Genomic DNA, 21867 nt, shown 5'->3' with positions numbered 1-21867 from the left:
GAATAAATTGGTTTAATTTTCACTGAAATTCAAATGTTTTTTCTCGAAATTTGTTTTAAAAAATTACCACTATATTGACTAGGGCAAAAGCTTCAAAATTTTCAACCGGTGAAATATCGCTTGTTTACGTATTAATCTAATGTAAATCAAGAAGCGATATCTAGTTTACTAGGGAGAAGGTATGACATGCCTAAGTATTCGTGCGCCATAGTCCCAGTCCCCCTTGCAAAATACAAGGGGGGACGTAAAAGGAGGCCGGGCTATTTCGCTACACTCTCCTCAGTCGGAGAATACGTAATTTTCGTCATTCGCGTCGCGCTGACGTGAGTTTTCAAGAACCAATCAGATGCTGGTTGTAATTTAGAGGCGGGGATTAACTCCGGACCTACGTTTGTTTGGACTGGAGATAAAGCTAGAAATGTGGCGAATTTATACCTTAATTCTCCCTAGTAAACTAGATATCGCTTCCTGGTAAATGCGGTTGTTTACTGTTTTATATTCGGGTAAAGTCAAGAGTTGTTTAAACATGGATAACTTCCATTAGCAATTTAGTTTACAGAACCCCGTGATGAAAATTACTCAAATCTACACTTTGGGGTGTTAAGTAATTTTCCCCTCACAATTTTATAGCTTAAGAAAAAAGAAAACCAATAATTATAATAGTTTTTAATCGCTTAGTTTTCGAAAATTTTAGTCAAATTTTATTTGAATTTTGAAAACGAAAAACAAGCGCCACTATTACATTTAAAAAGCATATCTCAAGGTTTGTTTGAATGACGTGTAACATTAACTACAAATTAATGACAGGTTTCGAGGAAAATGCGAGCTGCGTGAAAATACACCTGCAGTCATTAGGTTATAAACTCCGTTACTATCTGTGTGTGTTCTGCGGTGTTTTAAACGCGCCTAGGAAAAACCACGTAGTCGTACTGAGGGTTTCAGTAAACGTTAAAGTGAGTATGAAATGGTTAAAAAACCATTTTTTATATTCTAAAGTTAAGAGTATTTTACGAATGACCCCTTAAATTTAATTAAGAAACCGAAAGACAATAATTTATAATTTAATTAAGGGGTCATCCCTAAAACACCCATCAAATCATAACTCGAAAACAGTGACCTTTTGAACAAAATGGAGATAGAAGTTACATTTTCGACTCAAAATCGATTTCCCAAAGAACAACCCTATTAATTTATGGTAAACTTATCAAAAACACCCTGTATACTTTAGGGTAAATGTATATCTAACTACCAGTGTTTCGCTCCTGATAGTTGTACCAACTATAAATCTATAAATGAATAAATTAACAAAATCTACAACAAAAATAAACCCTACTCATTTTAAAAATTTCTCCTCCCAAATTAACAAAAACGCAAGAATTTTAAAACCATCCCATTATTAACCTATAACAAGGGCGTCAAAGATTGCACTCAATGCTGCCAGCCAAAGAGGGACAGAAAAAAAACAGTAATAATTTTTCTCTCTCCCATCAGAGAGAACTAGAGAGAGAGAGAGAGAAAAGGTATTTCTCCGAAAGCTTCATCTCCATCTTCGCATCCGTCCAAGAGGAGATAGAGGCGAGAGAGAGAGAGCGTGTTCGCTGGAGTAAAGGCGATAGAGGGAGTGTAACTTAAGGGAGGAGAGATCGCGGGAGGGGGAATAACTAACAGAGGGGGGGGAATGAGATTGAAACACCGGAGAACAAATTTTCACTCCGCGCGCGAAACGAAATTTCATCGACACATGTTGTGCCAAGCCGAGAGTGTAGCTTCTAAAAGCCGCGGAGCAACAGCAGCAGCGCGAATAGGCGAGTGATATTACAAAAGCGCGCGCCATATAGTCTCCCGCGTTAATATAAGAGCGCGTGCGAGTTTAAAAACTATTTCCCGCCAAAGTATAACGCACCGCGCGCGCTAGAAAAGAAAAAAAAGTTTAAAACACGTGCCCAAATTTTTGATGACGATAATAAAATAATAATAAATATCGATATCGACGTAATAATAGGATTAAATTTGACAAGATTAATCGCGATACGATTGTATTAGAAAAATTAGAATCGGAATAACCCATATTGGTGTCGTATCTTACGCAAGATGAACAAATTATTAACGTGAACTATTTAAATCGCGTTTAAAATAAACTATAGCGCTTTTAACTCGTTCGAGGAAGGAGAGATTTCGATAAAAAGTGGACTTTTTAAACGAGCTATGATGCCTTTGGCACCAACGCCGATTTTAGCGGTTCCTTCCAAACCAAAAATGGGTTTTTCTATAGACGCCTTAGTTGGTAACGTCAGCCCGTTAAGAGATGCCCGGGAATCATCCCATTCTCCGGGTAATGGAACGGCGGCAAATACCGGGACTGCCGGGAAAGCGTCGGACTCGCCTCCCAGCCGACCGTTGCATCCATCGGCCGTTCATCCTTTACGGCCATCACCGACCCATCAATCCCCGCGAACCCCGGACTCTCAAGGAGCTGGCGGTGGGGCCGGACCAAACCCGCAACAGGGTCAAACCCAACCGGTGGTCCCCGTGCCCACATTCCCAGCGGGTGTTACGGGGGGACCGAATGGTCCTATCTTTTTGGACGCTTTCGGAGGAGGGCAAGGTGCCATGTCCGCGGCTGGACTCAGAGCTGCTCTCTACGCGGGACATCAAGCGCAGGAGCAACACGGCTACCCGATGCACGGACCCGGGATGCCAGGAGCGCCTTTTCTATTAGGATGTAGGGATGGCTACCCATTATATCCGTGGTTATTAGCCAGACATCCGAGATTTCTGCCTCACAGAATTCCAGGTAATTAAAATATCATTTAGTTTCTTAATCAAGTATTTACACCGCGGTGTTTGGCTAGCCATAGGCCATACTCCCTGGTGGAGTCAAAAGCCACTAGACCTCCTTGTGTAAACGGTATAAATACTCCTAGTCTGAAAACTATGTATAATTAATATTAGATCTAACTTTAATATATTCAAAATATGTTCCGCAACAGAAGTATTATGTAACAACATTATATTATATTCATCAGATATACTTTTACAGTTATATATATAGAACGGCGCGTGCGTAGATGAGACTCCTTTGACAAAATATCATTCTAATGAAAAATATATTTATTTGTAAGAAAGAGTGCGTCTATACACCGCGTGTTTATTTAAATCATTGTTAAATAATAGGGGTTTTAAAATTGGAAAGGTGACATTTGGCGCTAGATAGTTCACACTCCCTTGAAATTCCCACGTCACGAGGATTTATTTTTCTCACGATATTTGCGATAAAAAAATAAATGCAATCAATATCTATACAGGTGTTTTCGGGGCAAATAACAAAGGTCAAACATTTTTTCCAGCATCTCTTAATACAAACACGTTAATTACGACGGTAATTGTAATTCCAATTAAAAGAATGGCTCATTTAATTATGACGCTATTAAGAAAGGAAAACACTTGACTGGCGGAGGGTAATAGGAAAACGGGGGGTCGTTACTAAAACATCTCATTACAATACTTAATAACAATTAAACAATAGATATAAACGTTGCTTTATATCGCCAAGCTGCAGAGGTTTATTGTTTATCGGAATCAATACGCAAGGTGGTTCACATCAAATAACTAATTAACGTTTATCCGAAACACCCTGTACACACGAATATATTTATTGAAGTCCCATAACTATAAGTGTTCATTAACGCCAAGCCTAAATCTAAACCGCTTTAGCAAGGAAGCTGAAACTTTGCTGGGACATTACTTTTAAATAGGGAAAAGATCTTGTCAAATCTGCAGCCGCCATATTGAAAATGGCGGCCATTTATAACGTCCGCGAGTAACAACCGGGACAATAAGAACTCATATTACTCGTGTCCCCTTTGCAGGGCTACCACCAAAATCTCAAAAATTAATACGGTAAAAAGGGACAGGGCTAAATAGGAACCGAAAAAAGGGGCCACTTTAAAAACCAAATGACATCTTTAAAATATCTAAAACTGACACTTTTTTGAGTATTAAACGAAGTTAAGGACATTATATCACTCTTTTTTCAGGGTTTTAACAAACCTGGAAAAATCAGGGAAATAAATAGTTGACAAAAACCTCAGGGAAATTTAGAATTTTTAGTAATATTCAGGGAAATTTAGAATTTTTAGTAATATTCAGGGAAATTTAGAATTTTTAATAAAATTCAGGGAAATCTGCGTCAAACAGGGGCCGAGTAATTAAGCAAAATGTTCATAAACATCCCCTGCATAGGATTAACATTACACTAAACTTTGGAGGCTCGTAACTCTGGTTATATTAGAGATACGGGGATGTCCTTTGATTATGTAATAGTCATATTGGGCCCCCCTCCTTCGTTAGCACTTGCTCCATATACAGCGGAAAACCTGGAAAATTCAGGGAAATTTGTTTTCCAAAAGTTGTATATGAACCCTGTTTTTTCCGATTTTCAACAAAATAACGAGTTATTTCGGATTTTTTAAAATATATTATTTTATCACAAGTTTTAATTATGATATTAAGGCGGGATTCCGCTACGATACCATATTTAAACTAGACTCAATAAATAATTAATTTCAAAGAAATTTACGCGGTGACTTATGCAAAATTTCGTCTCGTAAACATTATACGCAACAATCAGTTGATTTGGGGAGGTTTTTTTGTTATTGTTAATTGTACTGTTGTTAAATTATACGACACATGTTCGGATATGTTACGACAAAACATTTAAATTCTTTATAATGTATAAGGGCGTGACGTAATGGCCTCACGCGTTTTAGTTTTTGAAATTTAAAAACACGTAGCGGTGAAAAAAAAGTGTAAAAGTAGTGTAAAATAGAGAAGCGATAGTCAACAAAGTTAAGCGTAAAAAGGTTCTAACACGTGTAAGTGTAATACTTGCTACATATGAATGACACCTGCACGGACAGTACTCATGCTATATGTTATGTTTAGTTATATAATTAAACTTATCATATAAATTAAATTTAAGGGTGCGAGGGACTAGCTGACTTTTGCCCATGCAGTAACTCTGTCACTCTAAACACTTTTAAGTGTGACCCATAACCCGTGCACTCGATCACGTCAGGCGCATGCGTATTTTGTTACAATGCCTAACGTTAGTTTACGAAACATTTAAACCCCCTGACCTTTCTTCTCTATTTTACAAATTCCTGAGACATCCACCTAACCCTACAAATATTTCAATTGAAAACGGTGTGAAATTACCGTAATTTTTAAAAATGGTAATTTACCGGGTAAATTACCGAAAAATTACCAATTAAGATTTTGGAATAACAAAAATTACCGTAATTTATGATATTTTATACTTTCACAGACTTATTACCGCGGTAATTTACGCAATTTACCGGTAAATTACCATTTTAAAATTACAATAGATATAAATCGGTAATTTACGCGGTATTTGGTAAATTACCGGTAATTTACGGACGACTCACATCTCTAGACGTTCCTATAAATTCCTATATTTTTGAATCAGCCCTATATTAATCCTTTAATTTTATGAAAGGTCCTACAATAAACTATATTTTTTTCGTACACTTTAGCATCAAATTTATTAAAATTTACCTCTATTATCGAGATAACATTTGACAAGCGGAGTTGGTTCAGGATTTTTATGTTATATTTCAAGTGCCTCTTTTCAATGTAAAATCCAATTTGTTATTTTTATTTTATTTTTTGAAACTTTCTACATAGTTTAAGCCAAAATAGTATTATACATAAGCATTTATTTTCCTATAGAATCCTATAATTCTGGATAAAAATTCCTATATTTCCAATAAAGAGTTTAAATTTTTGGCTGGGCTCCCTTCTGCGTAAGAAATTTAACTAAGTTTATTTTTGAATTTATTTGAGAAGGCTTGGAGGAAAAAGTAGTCACATAATTTAATAAATATAACTTTTTCATTTGAACACGAACACGAATAAATGACAGGAAATTTGCGTCAAAAACGGCCGCTCTTAGTGCGAAAACGCGGGAATTTAAAAAGGGGCAGTTATAATTTACCTATAAAAGCGTTGTAAAATAATGAGAAAATTCTAGAACTTACACACAGGGTGTTATTGCGTGATAAGTCGGCCATAAATTAAAGGGTACGCGTGTTCTTCTTGTCAAATAACCCGAGTGGAAATTGTTAAAGAACATGCAGATGAGGTCTACAACATTTAGTTACGGAGATATGGGGTCCCAAACATTGATTGAAATAGCCCCACTGGTGGAGTAATTTGCTTTACTCAGGGTTGCCACGGAAGTTTCAGAACCAAATTCCTTGACTTTTTCTGAGATTTTCCCTGACCTTTCTAGGCCGAAAGTGTAAATGTTTACAGCACATTTTAAGAGCTTATAATTAAATAAACTCTCTACATTAAGTTTTCCAATGTATTTGTTGCACCAAAATATAACTATAAATAACAGTCTGAGAGATTTTTTTAGAGAGCATTTACTTTACAAAAACAATTCTAGACATTTTTAAGGATTGCTCTAGAGTTTTCTGTGTTAAGAGAGGATGAGGAGAAACTTTCATTACTCTTTCAATAAAGACTTATCCCCAGAAATTGTACCCACTAAAATCAAATTCCCTGACTTTTCGGCCCATTTTTACATTCCCTGACTTTTCCAGGTCTTCCAGGAACTGTGGCAACCCTGTATACTTAACGCAAACTTCTACCCATTTAATAATACACTTCTGTTAGGTAAAGGTTCAATAATATTCTTAGATTGAAGACAGTTAAACATATCTGAATATTTCCTTATTTCAGGGGCCAATCAATGTTTGGGAGCCCATATCACCGTAGACCCCATGTTCTTAGATGACACTTTTGACTCAGTTTGACCCTAACAACGTCTACACCTTTTAATTTATGGCAGACTTGTTAGAAACACCCTGTATAGATATGAAAATATAACGATATAATTTGAAATGGGTTCAAAAAATAGGTGTATCTGATTTAGAAACGGGTGCATATTTTTACCAATATATTCTCCGTAACCGATAAGAGTCAGTAATGTCGCGCCGCTCCATGAAAAGGGAAAATAGGGATTAAATATTTGCTATTCGCGTGTTAGTATCCCATTAAAACTAGAAAGAGATTAAAAATATAAAAAAAAATAGAAAAAATGTATATGCTATTTTGGCATCGATGGCGAATAACAAGGTTATTTGACAGCTTATAGCTGTTGCAATATTGTAAATAATATAATATATAAATATATAACGTATAAATAAATATAAATATATAACGTATAAATAAATATAAATATATACCGTATAAATAAATATAAATATATAACGTATAAATAAATATAAATATATAACGTATAAATAAATAAAAATATATAACGTATAAATAAATATAAATATATAACGTATAAATAAATATAAATATATAACGTATAAATAAATATAAATATATAACGTATAAATAAATATAAATATATAACATATAAATATAAAACATATGTATAGAGTGGGTTCTATGGGCGATTTTGAGTTGAAAATGAAACTGCTATGACATTTTGCCCTGGGCCAAGGTTTTCAAGTTATAATTGGAGTGTTTTACGGATGACACCTTAAAATTAAGTAAGAAACTGAACAGACAACGCTAATTTCATTAAACACTCCAATCACGGTGGCTCTTATGGCAAAAATGTCATAGATAATTTTAGATTCTAAATCGCCCATAGGTCTGTCAGAATTTAAAGGGATATTTGTTTTGCCCAAAGGAACGCTGTTTTCGAGTTATGATTTGATTGTTTTAGTGATGCCCCCTTAAAATAAATTAGCATTCTCTTTCAGGTTCTTAATGAAATTTAAGGGGTCAACGGTAAAACACTCCAATCGAAAACGTTGTCCCTTGTTGCAAAATGTCGACTAGTTCGCAATCGTCCAAAGAACACCCCCCTTTACTTTCTAACAAACCTTTTCATAAACACCCTGTACATACATCAATGTACCATATAAATAAAATTAATAGGAAAATCGGTAAAGCGCAAAATTGCAATTAACTCGCAATTTCCGATATGATTTATTTTTTAGTTTGTTTGTTATAGAGGAGCAATTTAGGTACGTAACGTAAACTGTCAAATAGGGCGATAAGGCGGAGAGAAGGAGGCGAAATTCTCGAATGATTTATGAGGGGGAAGTACCGAGCAAATTTTATACACCTTCACATCGTAGGGAGAGAGCGATAAGATATAATATTCCCAAGGAGAAATTTGATTTAATATTATTATTTTTGTCGCGCCAAATCGTTCGTTACAGGTGTCACCTTTACCTATTCAAGTATATATATATATATATATACACTATTCTAACTTTAGTCTATAGCTCTTTACCTCGAATTTAACGCCGCAGCTTGCTGATGATGATGATGTACATTCGCGATTCGGTTACTCGTATGCTAGCGAATATTCCGACAATATTCAAGGTGCGCTGCCTTGTTGCTAGGTATACGAAAGATCCGCGCGTGTGTTTACGTAAAACAAATAGTGCCAAAAATTAAAATATATATTAATTTTCTCTATTAAGAGTGAGGACCAATGACCTATACTTCGAATAATTTTCAAACGATGGCGCTCAGATTAGCGGGGACTAACACAATTCTACCCCCTATATAATATATGATTTTTTCTCTCTAAATTATGATTTTTCTCTCTAAATTATCATTTTTCTCTCTAAATTATCATTTTTCTCTCTAAATTATATGATTTTTCTCTCTAAATTATATGATTTTTCTCTCTAAAATATATGATTTTTTTCTCTAAATTATATAACGATTTTTTCTCTAAATTATATAACGATTTTTTCTCTAAATTATATAACGAGTTTTTCTCTAAATTATATAACGATTTTTTCTCTAAATTATATAACGATTTTTCTCTCGAAATTTTATGATTTTTTCTTCTGAATTTTATGATTTTTTTTTCTAAATTTTATGATTTTTTTCTTCTGAATTTTATGATTTTTTCTCTAAACTTTATGATTTTTTCTCTAAATTTCATGATTTTTTCTCTAAATTATATAATATATGATTTTTCTCTAAACTATATACATGATTTTTCTCTAAACTATATATATGATTTTTCTCTAAACTATATATATGATTTTTACCTCTACATTTTATAATGTATGATTTTTATCTCTACATTTTATAATATATGATTTTTATATCTACATTCTATAATATATGATTTTTATATCTACATTCTATAATATATGATTTTTATATCTACATTCTATAATATATGATTTTTATATCTACATTCTATAATATATGATTTTTATATCTACATTCTATAATATATGATTTTATCTCTGCAATCTATAATTTATGATTTTATCTCTACAATCTATAATTTATGATTTTATCTCTACAATCTATAATTTATGATTTTATCTCTACAATCTATAATTTATGATTTTATCTCTACAATCTATAATTTATGATTTTATCTCTACAATCTATAATATACGATTTTATCTCTACACTATATAATATACGATTTTATTTCTACACTCTATAATATACGATTTTTATTTCTACACTCTATAATATACGATTTTTATTTCTACACTCTATAATATACGATTTTTATCTCTACATTCTATAATATACGAATTTTTATCTCTACATTCTATAATATACGAATTTTTAACTCTACATTCTATAATATACGAATTTTATCTCTACACTCTAACCTTTATTCTACATAATATATGCCATTTTACATTCCATTATATATCCTATTTACTTTTCTATAACCTATTCGATTTAATTTTTCAATTTACCTTATACTGTATCCAATTCAAAAACATATTGTTTAAAATTATAAATATATCTAATATATCAAGCTGCATCTTCTATAATATATTCCATAATCTCTTCTATCGTACCTGGTATACAAAATAATATAAGATATATATTTGTCAATTTTAGAGTGATAAAGTACCTTTATTTCAAGGTAAAAACATTATTTTGTACATAAAAGTATACTGAACAAAACGCTTTAAATTATACGAAAAGTGCGGGAGTATATGAGCTAGGTAGTGTAAGAACAGCCTTTCGTAAATGCAAATGTACGGCACGCGATTTTCACATTAGGATGAAAAACAGCGAATCAAGGGTTTTAAAAGCACGTGTCATTTGGCGCGCTCTCCTAGATAAGGCTCCTCCAATACTGGCTTTAAATGTAGGATGCTTTTTCGATGGATTGTATAACGTTTTTTGTTCGTTAAGCGTTTAATGTTTTGAAAAAATTACACAAACCTAAAATCCGGGTCCTTAATGTGTGGTTAAAATTGGTTATCATTAACCATGTTTTATTAAATAAATGGTTGGGTAACCTTGATAATTACGAATTGAAGTTATGGAAACTGAAATGAATAAATTGTTAGGCAAACTTAATTAATAGTTACCAATTGTTAGGTAACCTTGATAATTACGAATTGAAGTTATGGTAATTGAATGAATAAATAGTTCGACAAACTTAATTAATAGTTACCAATTGAAGTTATGGTAATTGAAATGAATAAATAGTTCGGCAAACTTAATTAATAGTTACCAATTGAAGTTATGGTAATTGAAATGAATAAATAGTTAGGCAAACTTAATTAATAATTACCAATTGAAGTTATGGTAATTGAATTGACCTGAATAAATAGTTAGGCAAACTTAATTAATAGTTACCAATTGAAGTTATGGTAATTTAATTGACCTGAATAAATAGTTAGGCAAACCAAACCTTTTTACTAATTACGAATTGAAATTATGGCTTTTATACATACTTCATGGAATAACTAGTTAGGTGAACTTAATTAATAATTAGAAATTGGAATTTTTAGTAATTACTCGTGCTTTATTGAATAAATGGTTAGGTAACTCGAATAAATAATCACGTCTCTAAACTAAAAATATTTCAATATCTGTTCTTCAGCCATTCAATTTTGTTCACTTATCTTCCACATTTTCTATAGTCTTTGTCATTTATTATTAATAAATATAGCCTCTATCTGAACGAGATTTAAATATATTGCGAAATATTACAAATAATAAATTAAATAAATGCAATCCCTTGAATTTTTTCCATTACTCTCGAATTTCCATAGAAAAGTAATAACATATGTGTAATCAAACAGCGCGATAAAATAAGATTGATCGATTTAATTTTTAATTGGAATTAATATTTATAAATCCAAGATATAAATCGTAAAAACCATATAATTAAAATGTGGTTTTCATAAAAAGTTAATTACAATTAAAACTTTACTCTAATTACTATTAAGTTAAATTAAATTAAAATACAGGGTGTTCCACGAAGGGTGATGATATCCAATTTCAGTGGGTTCTATGGACGATTTTGAGTGGAAAATATTCTACAACATTATGTTTGGAGTGTTTTACGGATAGCCCCTTAATTAGCATTTTCTTTCAGTATCTTAATTAATATTAAGGGGTCATCCATAAAACACTCTAATCAATACCTTGAAAACGGTGGCCAAATGTCATAGAACAATTTTGACTCAAAATTGCTAATAGAACTTCGGAGCAACCACCATTTTTGGAACACCCTGTATAAATTAAAGGGAGTATGACACACATATAAAATACTTTAATATGTATAATGGTGGTTAGGAACTCGTCCCTAATTCGGGCAGCCAATAGGAACTTAGGAAGATGGGTTGAAGAATATAAAAGCAATTTCGTGTTTTCTCTTCTTAATTCCATCTTCCCCCGCGCTAAGCCTCTACCATAATTCCTCGGAAATTTTTATCCCAGGCACTTATAATAATATCTTCCCCATGCTCTGGCTGCTCTCTCAAAAGGTTTAATATGATAATGGTGATGGATAAAATCCTTCGTATTTACTTTGCGATATTACGCTTAGTATTATAACATTTTTAAAATTAGCAAAATAAAGAAAATGGCGTTTGCAGCTGCTGTTGTTTAGTGTTTACTATCTATATTTACATTTTTGAAATATTTTTAGAAGTTATTTCAAATTTACGAAACGTATAGCTTAGCTAAATTGTAAACACCGCACCCACATGTTAAATTTGTTTTCGCAATTTAATAGTTAATTTATAGCGCACGCGCAGAATCATATAGCCTGAATATTTCAAATCCATTCACGTTAAAGGCCGACTTCCAGCGAAAAGGGTTCTGGCGAACTGAAAACCGAGCATCGAGGCTAACAATGGAGTATAACCGTGGCGATTTTCGAATCCCCGCTGGGGTAAAAGATGGAAGGGTTCTGGCTAACTGAAAGCCGTGCAATGTGGTTATAGCGAACTGAAGATACACAATAGGGAATTTCCTTCAGGGGAAAGCAAAAATTCGAGAGGAAATAAATTTAAAAGGATTTCATTTGTTCATATTCAGTTCGCTAGAACCACTGATTGCACGGCTTTCAGTTAGCGAGAACCCTTCCAACTTTTGCAACAGTGGGGATTTGAAAATCGGCACGGTTATACTCCATTGTTAGTCTCGATGCTCGGTTTTCAGTTCGCTAGAACTCTTTTCGCTGGAAGTCGGCCTTTAAAATATCCACAGGGTGACAACTGAAAATTGTAAATTCAGTTCATAAGATATTTTCCATAAGTTTGTAACTGGTTACAGAGAGCTTGTCACGAATTGAAGTCGGTGAAACGACAGTGTCTCGTAAATCTACGAGGCGCTGTCAAAGACTTAGTACAGACTAAATAGGAAGATGGACTGCAAAACCGAGTGTAGTCTGCAATCTCGCTTGTCGTTCTCGAACTAACTCGAGCTGTATGTCTCTAGCATACTTAAGGAACATATCTTATGAATTTATATATATACCCATATAACGCACCGTATTTTAGTCATGGTAGAAAATAATGCTTGTAGAAGTTGATAACGACGTAGTTACCTCACAATTTTGGTTAATCAACATGAAGTAATAAATGGTTTTTCTATTTTCAGTTGGTCCTGACGGTGCCGGTTTCCTATTACACCCATTCCGTAAGCCTAAACGAATCAGAACCGCATTTTCTCCATCCCAACTCTTAAAACTCGAGCACGCGTTCGAAAAGAATCACTACGTAGTTGGAGCCGAAAGAAAACAATTGGCTCAAAGTCTAAGCTTAACCGAAACTCAGGTAAGACTATCAAATTAATCAAAATAAACAAAAAACAATAATAAGCAGCATGGTTAAGGTGACCTTGATTATTTGACTGTCATGTAAAAAGTTTTAGTTAGCTTATTCTATAATCGAGGTGTATTTTGGTATATATAGTCAGGGATAAATTTAATTTTAGAAGTAGGAATGGAGAACAGATTAATCTGGGCGCGCGTCAAAGTCTCGGACCCCCTTCCACGGGACGGGGGGGGGGGTATGAAAGCAGAGGCGGGTCATAGCGACAGAGGTAAAAAGGAATTCGGTATTTTTCGCCGTCCCCCGTCAGCAACGTCATCAAAACGTAGTTTAAGTGAGCCAATAAGATAATTTAAACTTTTTAGTTACGTGTTGGAGGAAGGTGTTCTATACTGGGCTATGAGTCGGAATAACTGAAGTAAATACTAACCGTTCTCCATTCCTACTTCTAAGATTAAATCTATCCCTGATATATTTAAAAACCAGAAGTAGTTTCAGGGCTGAACCATGCAACTTCTGGTTAAAAACTTATACACTCGAGTACCTATATAATTTTATGACTACAAAATTGTATAAACAAAAGTCAAACGAGCCTACGTAGTATGCGCGACGCGTTAGTATATGTAGTTTTGTCACATGTTGTTTTGCAAGGCTCGTACGAATAATTTCATTATAATTACTAGTTGGTATAACGTTGCGTTTTCCATATTGGCGAATTAACCAAGGTTTTAAGGCTTAAAAATGTGTTTTTCAGAAAGAATTGTACCTAGTTTCAAATAATAATAAGTTACTATTATTTTATCGAGAGCTCCATCATGGTCAGATTCCCTGTACACCGATTACTGATTACGCGTAATCAGTTTAGCACTGTTAAAAGGGCAGAGCTTATAAAGATTAAACGCAATAAATTTAGTAAAGTCAAAGGTAGAGCCATGGATAAAGAATGCGCGTGAGGAAATTTGTTTTCACTCTACAGGATAGGCAACTCCCTATCTCGGATGACAGCTTATTCTGTATATACTCTGTTACAACATCGGTTGTCAGCACGCGCAAACCTAGGTCTCTATGTAACGTAGCTTTGTACGTGCTGTCAAGAGACAAAAAACTTCAGGATCTTCAGGATTTAAAATATCCGCGACTTTTTTTAGCTCGAGTGCACGGACCTCTAGGCCTTAGTTTCAAATACGTGTGGAATTGCCTACAGCCTACTACATGTATTTGAAACTAAGGCCTAGAGGTCCATGCACTCGAGCTAAAATACTCGCGGATATTTTAAATCCTGAAGATCCTGAAGTTTTTGGTCTCTTGACAGCACGTACAAAGCTAAGTTACATAGAGACCTAGGTTTGCGCGTGCTGACAACCGATGTTGTAACAGAGTATATACAGAATAAGCTGTTGTACGAGATAGAGAGTTGCCTATCCTATAGCGTGGGAACAAATTTAATCACGCGCATTCTTTATCCATGGTACAGCCGTATACACCGAGTGACAGTTCTCTCGAATTTAACTTGCTTTTAAATGGCCAAAAATGTCCTAAAACGTTAATGAAACATTTGCGCTGTTTCACGACCGATTTTAAGCTTAAATGATTCAACGGGCGCGGTACCAATTGTCCAAAATAAATTATAAATAAGTTAAAAATGAATAACATTTTGTAGGTTCCTCTTTCTGAATGGAAGAACACTTCACGCTCCTTTTGAAATAATTCTCTCGATACACCCGCGACATCTAACTACATTTCCCTGAATTTAAATACCATCTACGCGGGACCCACGAAACCAAGCTGGCTTAATTAAAATAATAAAGTTAAAACCGTTAAAAAACCCCAAAATTCATAATCATTAATATAACCTACTGGTTCTTTTGGGGGGAATGGGAAAATTAACAAAAATGAACCGGGCACGAATAAGCTCGGAAATTATATCAAAACCATTAAAGCTAAGCATAGCAGAGAGAGAAAACATCTTCATGAACCCTTAAACTGTATTCGTCGGGATAGAATGAACAGTCCATGAATAACCTCCTAATTAACAAATCGCACATGGTCCTTCTGTAAAATTCGGGACTTATTCATTAATGAGCTGGGAATACGGTCGACTTGTCACGGATAAAAACGAAGTACAGGGCCATATCCGTAAACTATCTTTTTGTCTAAACAAAAAAAGCCACCATTGAATAAATCTCCTTCATTCATATAATATAATTTATTTAATTGGTTAGGACTTTGAAAAAAAAAATAATGAACCAACTATATGTCGGGGTACATAACAAAAGGGCGCGACAATTAGGCATTTTCCCGCGCTTATTCGCTAATAACAAGACCGGATATGGCCCGTTTACAGGGAACCAACCAGAATTAACGTTTCCGTGTCCAGCGTAAAATTAAAATTTTATTTTTTAAAAATTATTTTTATTTAACAATGAAGTTCCTTTGTAATGTATTAAAAAGAAAACGGCCATAGTTACGTCCGGTGTTTTTTGAGAGATAAATAATTTCGTTAAAAGTAATATACTGAGGTTTTTTGTTGTTCTTTAATTGTTTTAAAGATGGGTTTAAAGGATCCGTTTCAAAATTAATTTACGATATAGTTTGAGGCTATACCAGAAGTGATCAACTTCGAAGTAAATTAGTAATGATAATTTCAGAGAGGCCAGCCAAAAATATAAATTCCTAATAGGATAAATAAGAATTTTTTCCCCGAATTATAGGAGTTTATAGGAGAAACTTTCCTATAGGAAAATATAGGACTAAAAATACTCATATATAATTTACTATTTTGGCTTAAACTATGTACAAAAATCACAATAAACAATTACTTTGAAAAGAGGACCAAATCAAATATGATCTCGATAAAAGAGCTAAATGTTTATAACTTTGATGCTAAAATATACGAAAAATTTACTAAGTCAAAAAATATAGGATAATATAGGACCTTTCATGAAATTATAGGGTAATATAGGACCTTTCATGAAATTATAGGGTAATATAGGACCATTCATGAAATTATAGGGTAATATAGGACCATTCATGAAATTATAGGGTAATATAGGACCTTTCATGAAATTATAGGGTAATATAGGACCTTTCATGAAATTATAGGGTAATATAGGACCTTTCATGAAATAATAGGATATTATAGGACCTTTCATGAAATTATAGGACATTATAGGACCTTTCATGAAATTATAGGATATTATAGGACCTTTCATGAAATTATAGGATATTATAGGACCTTTCATGAAATTATAGGATATTATAGGACCTTTCATGAAATAATAGGATATTATAGGACCTTTCATGAAATAATAGGATATTATAGGACCATTCATGAAATTATAGGATATTATAGGACCATTCATGAAATTATAGGATATTATAGGACCTTTCATGAAATTATAGGATATTATAGGACCTTTCATGAAATTATAGGATATTATAGGACCTTTCATGAAATAATAGGATATTATAGGACCTTTCATGAAATAATAGGATATTATAGGACCATTCATGAAATTATAGGATATTATAGGACCATTCATGAAATTATAGGATATTATAGGACCATTCATGAAATTATAGGATATTATAGGACCATTCATGAAATTATAGGATATTATAGGACCATTCATGAAATTATAGGATAATATAGGACCTTTCATGAAATAATAGGATAATATAGGACCTTTCATGAAATAATAGGATAATATAGGACCTTTCATGAAATAATAGGATAATATAGGACCTTTCATGAAATAATAGGATAATATAGGACCTTTCATGAAATTATAGGATATTATAGGACCTTTCATGAAATTATAGGATATTATAGGACCTTTCATGAAATTATAGGATATTATAGGACCTTTCATGAAATTATAGGATATTATAGGACCTTTCATGAAATTATAGGATATTATAGGACCTTTCATGAAATAATAGGATAATATAGGACCTTTCATGAAATAATAGGATAATATAGGACCTTTCATGAAAGTATAGGATAATATAGAACAGGCTCAAAAATATAGGATTTTATAGGACCGCTGCATGGCTCTCTGCAATTTAATAAATATAGCTTATATAAACCCTTCAAAATACGTAATTACAATGCTTACTTCACCGGGAAGCCATTATGAGCTTCTGTTACACAATTTGAATGAGAAAATTTCGCCTTTAAAAATGTCATTATAATTAAGTTAATTGGATATCCTAGCTCTTTTATGGAGGGGAAGGTATTTTTTTTCTTTTCATTCATTATATTTCACCCTGGCTCCTGATTGGTTGATTAGTTTTGATTACGAAACATTAAAAATAATGAGAGGTATTAATTGGTTAGATTTTCAAAAGGGGTATATACGCGTTAATGGTAATAAATAGGACTCAAACCGAATTTTCATAATTATTTTCTTTAAGAAAAGAAAAATGCTTAACAAAGGCCTTTTATGAATGAAAGAAAGAATTATACGATCCTTGATTACTTATATCAATTAAAAAATTAATTTTCTTAAATAATAAATTGGATAAGTCATAAAATTATAATTGAATCGTGATAATAAATAATTAACGTTTAAAACGGATCATAGATTTTCGAGGTTAAACTTGATTAAAAACAATTAGGGAATTAATTATAATTATACCTAATTTATATTTAAATTCTATAACAAAAGATTAATGATTTATAGAAATTTCTCAAAACTAAACCTTATCTAATGGCTTGATCGAATTGGGTCTAAATTAACGGCGATTTAATATAGGAATAAATCAATTTGAACATTATCAACACCAAAACATCAGCGAAATAGGGCCTAGGGACCCCCAGGGCATATATATAGACGCGCGCCATGGACACCATGGAACTATTTTAGATGGCTAAAGCTGATGCCAAAATATTGATCCTGACAATTGCAAATATTTGGGCTTTACAGCAACCACCTACAACGAAAAATAGGACAGATTTCTTAAATTTCAAATAGAATTGATACCAAGTACAACCGTTAAGTCAAGGCCTAAACACGCGGTATTATTGCAAATGTAGCCCCGCGTTTAAACTGTATTATACAATCCCCCCAGGAATGAATTAGACATCCGTCTCAATTCTAAAGGAATGCCGGGTGGTCCAAAGTTAAAATTTATCGGTCAGTTTCATCGCGGACGGATTTAATAGAGAAATGGCACTTTCTATTAGTTGTCTATGAGAAAGTAAAGTACGCTGTCAGTGTTCGGTTTTTCACCAGGGGATGGGGTATTCGTGTATTTCGACAAGGGCCCTCTTTGCAGCAACAGCGCTCTCCGGGATCGGATCGGAATTCGGGAAAAGAATTCAGAGATCTCAGACGCGAATATAGCAGACCTTATATCGGGGTCAGAGGTCATATATATACGATTTCTCCATTACGTTTGCCCCGGTAAAAACGGAAACGGAAGTTAAACCACTCTAGTCCGATATCACGCGGGCAACTATATAGGGGTCAGGCAATATCGATATGTAAACCTTAAGGGAAGGGTTATTTCCGAAAACAGGAAGTTATAGTTGACCAGATAAAGCTTTTAAAATCACACTAGTGCAGGTTGATTTTAGTAGAACATTGCGGTTAGAATCAGGCATATATCTTTTCTGTCTCTGATCATGCAGGATGTTAATAAGCAGGCTTCGAATTAAAAAAAGCTAGCCCAAAAAACCCACGGGTTTTATTGGGTTTTTGTCACCATAAAAAAACCCACTTAATAAAACCCATCATTAAGATCTTAATTTTTTATAATTGTTAGAATAATTCAATTTTAAATATAGTGTTTAAGATATTTTTTGTTTCAACTTAAAAGTATTATTTAATAATATTTATTATTTTTCATGAAACGTTTTATTAAACATTTGAATAACAAAACGCAACTGCTAGATAAAAACCCAATAAAACCTGCAGGTGGGCTTGGTATTTTCGAACCCCGTTAATAAGTGGTTTCAAAATTACCCTTCGCCATTAAACTGGTTAACTAAAAGCGGCATTTTCTATCTACTTTCAGGTTAAAGTGTGGTTTCAGAATCGTCGTACTAAACACAAACGTCAAAAACAAGAGGAAGAACAAAGTTCGAGTAACGCGGCCAGTAGTACGACCAGCGGCGGTAGCAACCGGGACCGAAACTCAACCGGAGGTGGTTCCGACAGAGACCGGGATCGAGATCGGTCAAACAACCGAGACGGTTCCCGTTCCCCGGACCGTAAAAGCGGTCACCGCATAGACGTAGATGACGACGAAGATGACCAACGGTCAATATCAGAATGCGGCCAATCAGAGGACGAGGATTTGTGCATGGATTCACCATCGCCGCCTCCCATGTCACCAAATAGCCTACGTCATATGATGGTTTCTAAGGGTTACGGTAGGCACCCGCATCATCCGTGGGCCCTAATGGCGCCTGGATTTCCCGGCATGCATCACGGTGGTTTAAGAGACTTGGGTTCGACAGAACCGTGTTCATCCTCAAATGTTCCAGTGACGTAAATTAAATATAAAAATAAATAAATAAAGTGGTACATGGTCATAGTTTTTAATTTTCCCATTATCTAAACTAACTGAGATTAAAAAATAAATTTAGTTTCGTAAAATAAATATACCGGTTTAAAATAAAGTCATTGTTTTTAATTTAATTAAAAAAAAACTGAAAAATATGCGATTTCAACGAAACAAAGTTTTGAAAAAAAAAATTAAATAAAATAAAAAAATAAAATAATTCCTAAATCAGCGAATTATTAAAAATCATACGAAACTATATTAATATTTCATATGAATCACGTGTTCGCCAAAAGAAAAACTTAAATAAACTCATATGAGAGAATGCAACTGGACTTATATATATATAGGTATAAATACACGTGCGAGAATGAATTTAAAAAAAATATTTGTCATTAAATTTTTGAATGTTTCATCAACGAAACAATTAATGAAAGCTGCGAAAATCATTATTATTTATTGTGTATAATTAAAGAAAAAAAGTTTAAATACTATAATAGCGTCTATTTCTTTATAATCTGGTCATTTATTATAAATTGATTGACGTATCGTTAATTGAAGTAATAGAGGTTGAAATAGAGAGTCATTTAGGTAAGAATGACGGGCCAAAAACGTTTAGAAGAATAAAATATATTTTTTTGCTATTCTTTAATGAATTCTGGGATTCAGACCGTAAATAGACATAAGTTACTTCTAAAATACCGCAGCAAAGGTGTTAGGTCATATCTACAAGACCCTACTGGACCTGTGGAATCACTAGGTTCATTTCCACATAATAAATTCCACGTTTGAAAGCGTAGTTCGACTGTTCTTATAATTTCTCAGGTGTATTTAAATTTAAGGAGTACCGTTTTGAAGAAATATACAGGCTATTCCAAAAGGGGTGGGAGGTTCTATAGGTGAAAATATACCATGACATTTTGCCCCCCGTATGAGGGCCACCGTTTGCGAGTTATGATTGGATTGTTTTACGGATGACCCTCTTAACAAATTGAAAGACAATGCTAAATTAATTAAGGAAACCATCGATAAACCAAGCACTGCAATCATAACCCATAAACGATGGTCCTTACAAAATCGTCCTGTACTTGGAACACTCGGGGACCCCGACCCCACTACCTAAGATGTAAAATATAGTCGGGGTTTACAAATTGCCGATAAAGTTTATTTTGTCCAGGAATTTCGCCAAAAACGATTTTTCCTCATTTACCGAAAGAAATAAATAAATATTTATGATTTTTCCCTGACATTATCCCGGGTTCGCGTGTTCTTATGAACTCTGCTCTGTAGGCCTATTAAGCCGCACAATGTAGAAATATAAAGGTAAGTTCTTTCGCGCATGCGCTTGTTTTGTAGCAAAAATATACAGTTTATTAAATATTCAATATAACGCATATGCTAAACTAAATATAGAGAGAGAAAACATTTGAGATAAATTTAAACGCTTATTCAAATATATATGTATCAAATAAACCACGACACGAAGGCAAAATTTAAAATATTAAACAGATGTTACGTCTATATAGTCTTGACTGGGGAAATAATTTGTTTTTTCAATTTAAACACGTATACCTTATACAAAACGTTTTTTAAAAAGGTATAACCGCGACTAAACGCTTTATCATAACAAGGTTAAAAAATAAAAAATTAAATTAATGAATATAAGGTTTAATAAATAAAAAGAAATTTAAGTTTTATCTTTTGTGTTTATACTTAAAAATAATAAGATTTGTTGACTTAATATTTGGGCATTTATTAATCTTTTGGACAAAAACGTTGGCACATAAAATAAGAGCTCTTAATGACGTCAAAGATGATGCGATTTTTACAACCACAATGGCGAATTCTTGTAAAAAAACTAGCTAAATTTATTCAACGCAAAACTATACGCGTTTAAATAAATAAATCATAACGTTTTGAATAAAATGAAGTCCTTAAATTTAAAAATTTTAAGATTAAAATCCCTTCCAAACTTTTAACATTTTATAACAAAAGAAATAATATAATACTCATAAATCGGGTTCTTTTTTTTTATTAAACCATCATATATTAAATAATAAATAGAACCTATATCATCTCAACCGTAATCTTCACTAAATACGGCGAACCCCATCATTCGTATTTAACCTTTAATTTCACGGCGTATTCCGTTTGAAATGAACTGAAAGGCGATAAGTATCGTAGCTCTTAACGGAAGAGACCGGGAGAGACAGTAAGTACTTACGTAAGAATT

At 33.2% G+C, this 21867-nt stretch overlaps 1 protein-coding gene across 1 annotated transcript; it reads left to right on the top strand.

Annotated features, from left to right (window-relative positions):
• The first annotated feature begins 1674 nt into the window (after positions 1 to 1674).
• Positions 1675 to 20131, top strand: LOC149623226 (uncharacterized). The gene is made up of 3 exons (XM_089853311.1): positions 1675 to 2794; positions 12952 to 13127; positions 19146 to 20131. Exons 1-3 carry the CDS (start codon positions 2206 to 2208, stop codon positions 19623 to 19625), a joined length of 1245 nt encoding a protein of 414 aa, XP_089709437.1. The 5' UTR covers positions 1675 to 2205; the 3' UTR covers positions 19626 to 20131.
• The last annotated feature ends 1736 nt before the right edge of the window (positions 20132 to 21867 follow it).

Source organism: Phalangium opilio, unplaced genomic scaffold (assembly GCF_054372755.1).
Source record: "Phalangium opilio isolate 3A_F unplaced genomic scaffold, DU_Popi_V2 ptg000113l_1, whole genome shotgun sequence".
NCBI classification, from domain to species: Eukaryota; Metazoa; Arthropoda; class Arachnida; order Opiliones; family Phalangiidae; genus Phalangium; species Phalangium opilio.
The sequence above is the reverse complement of the archived record's forward strand: the minus strand, read 5'-3'. Positions and strand labels throughout refer to the sequence as shown.

Coding starts and splice junctions, on each gene's coding strand:
- LOC149623226 (XM_089853311.1), top strand. CDS start 2,206: ATGATGCCTTTGGCACCAACGCCGATTTTAGCGGTTCCTTCCAAACCA. Junction 2,795..12,951: donor TCTGCCTCACAGAATTCCAG/GTAATTAAAATA, acceptor TTCTATTTTCAG/TTGGTCCTGACGGTGCCGGT. Junction 13,128..19,145: donor TAAGCTTAACCGAAACTCAG/GTAAGACTATCA, acceptor ATCTACTTTCAG/GTTAAAGTGTGGTTTCAGAA.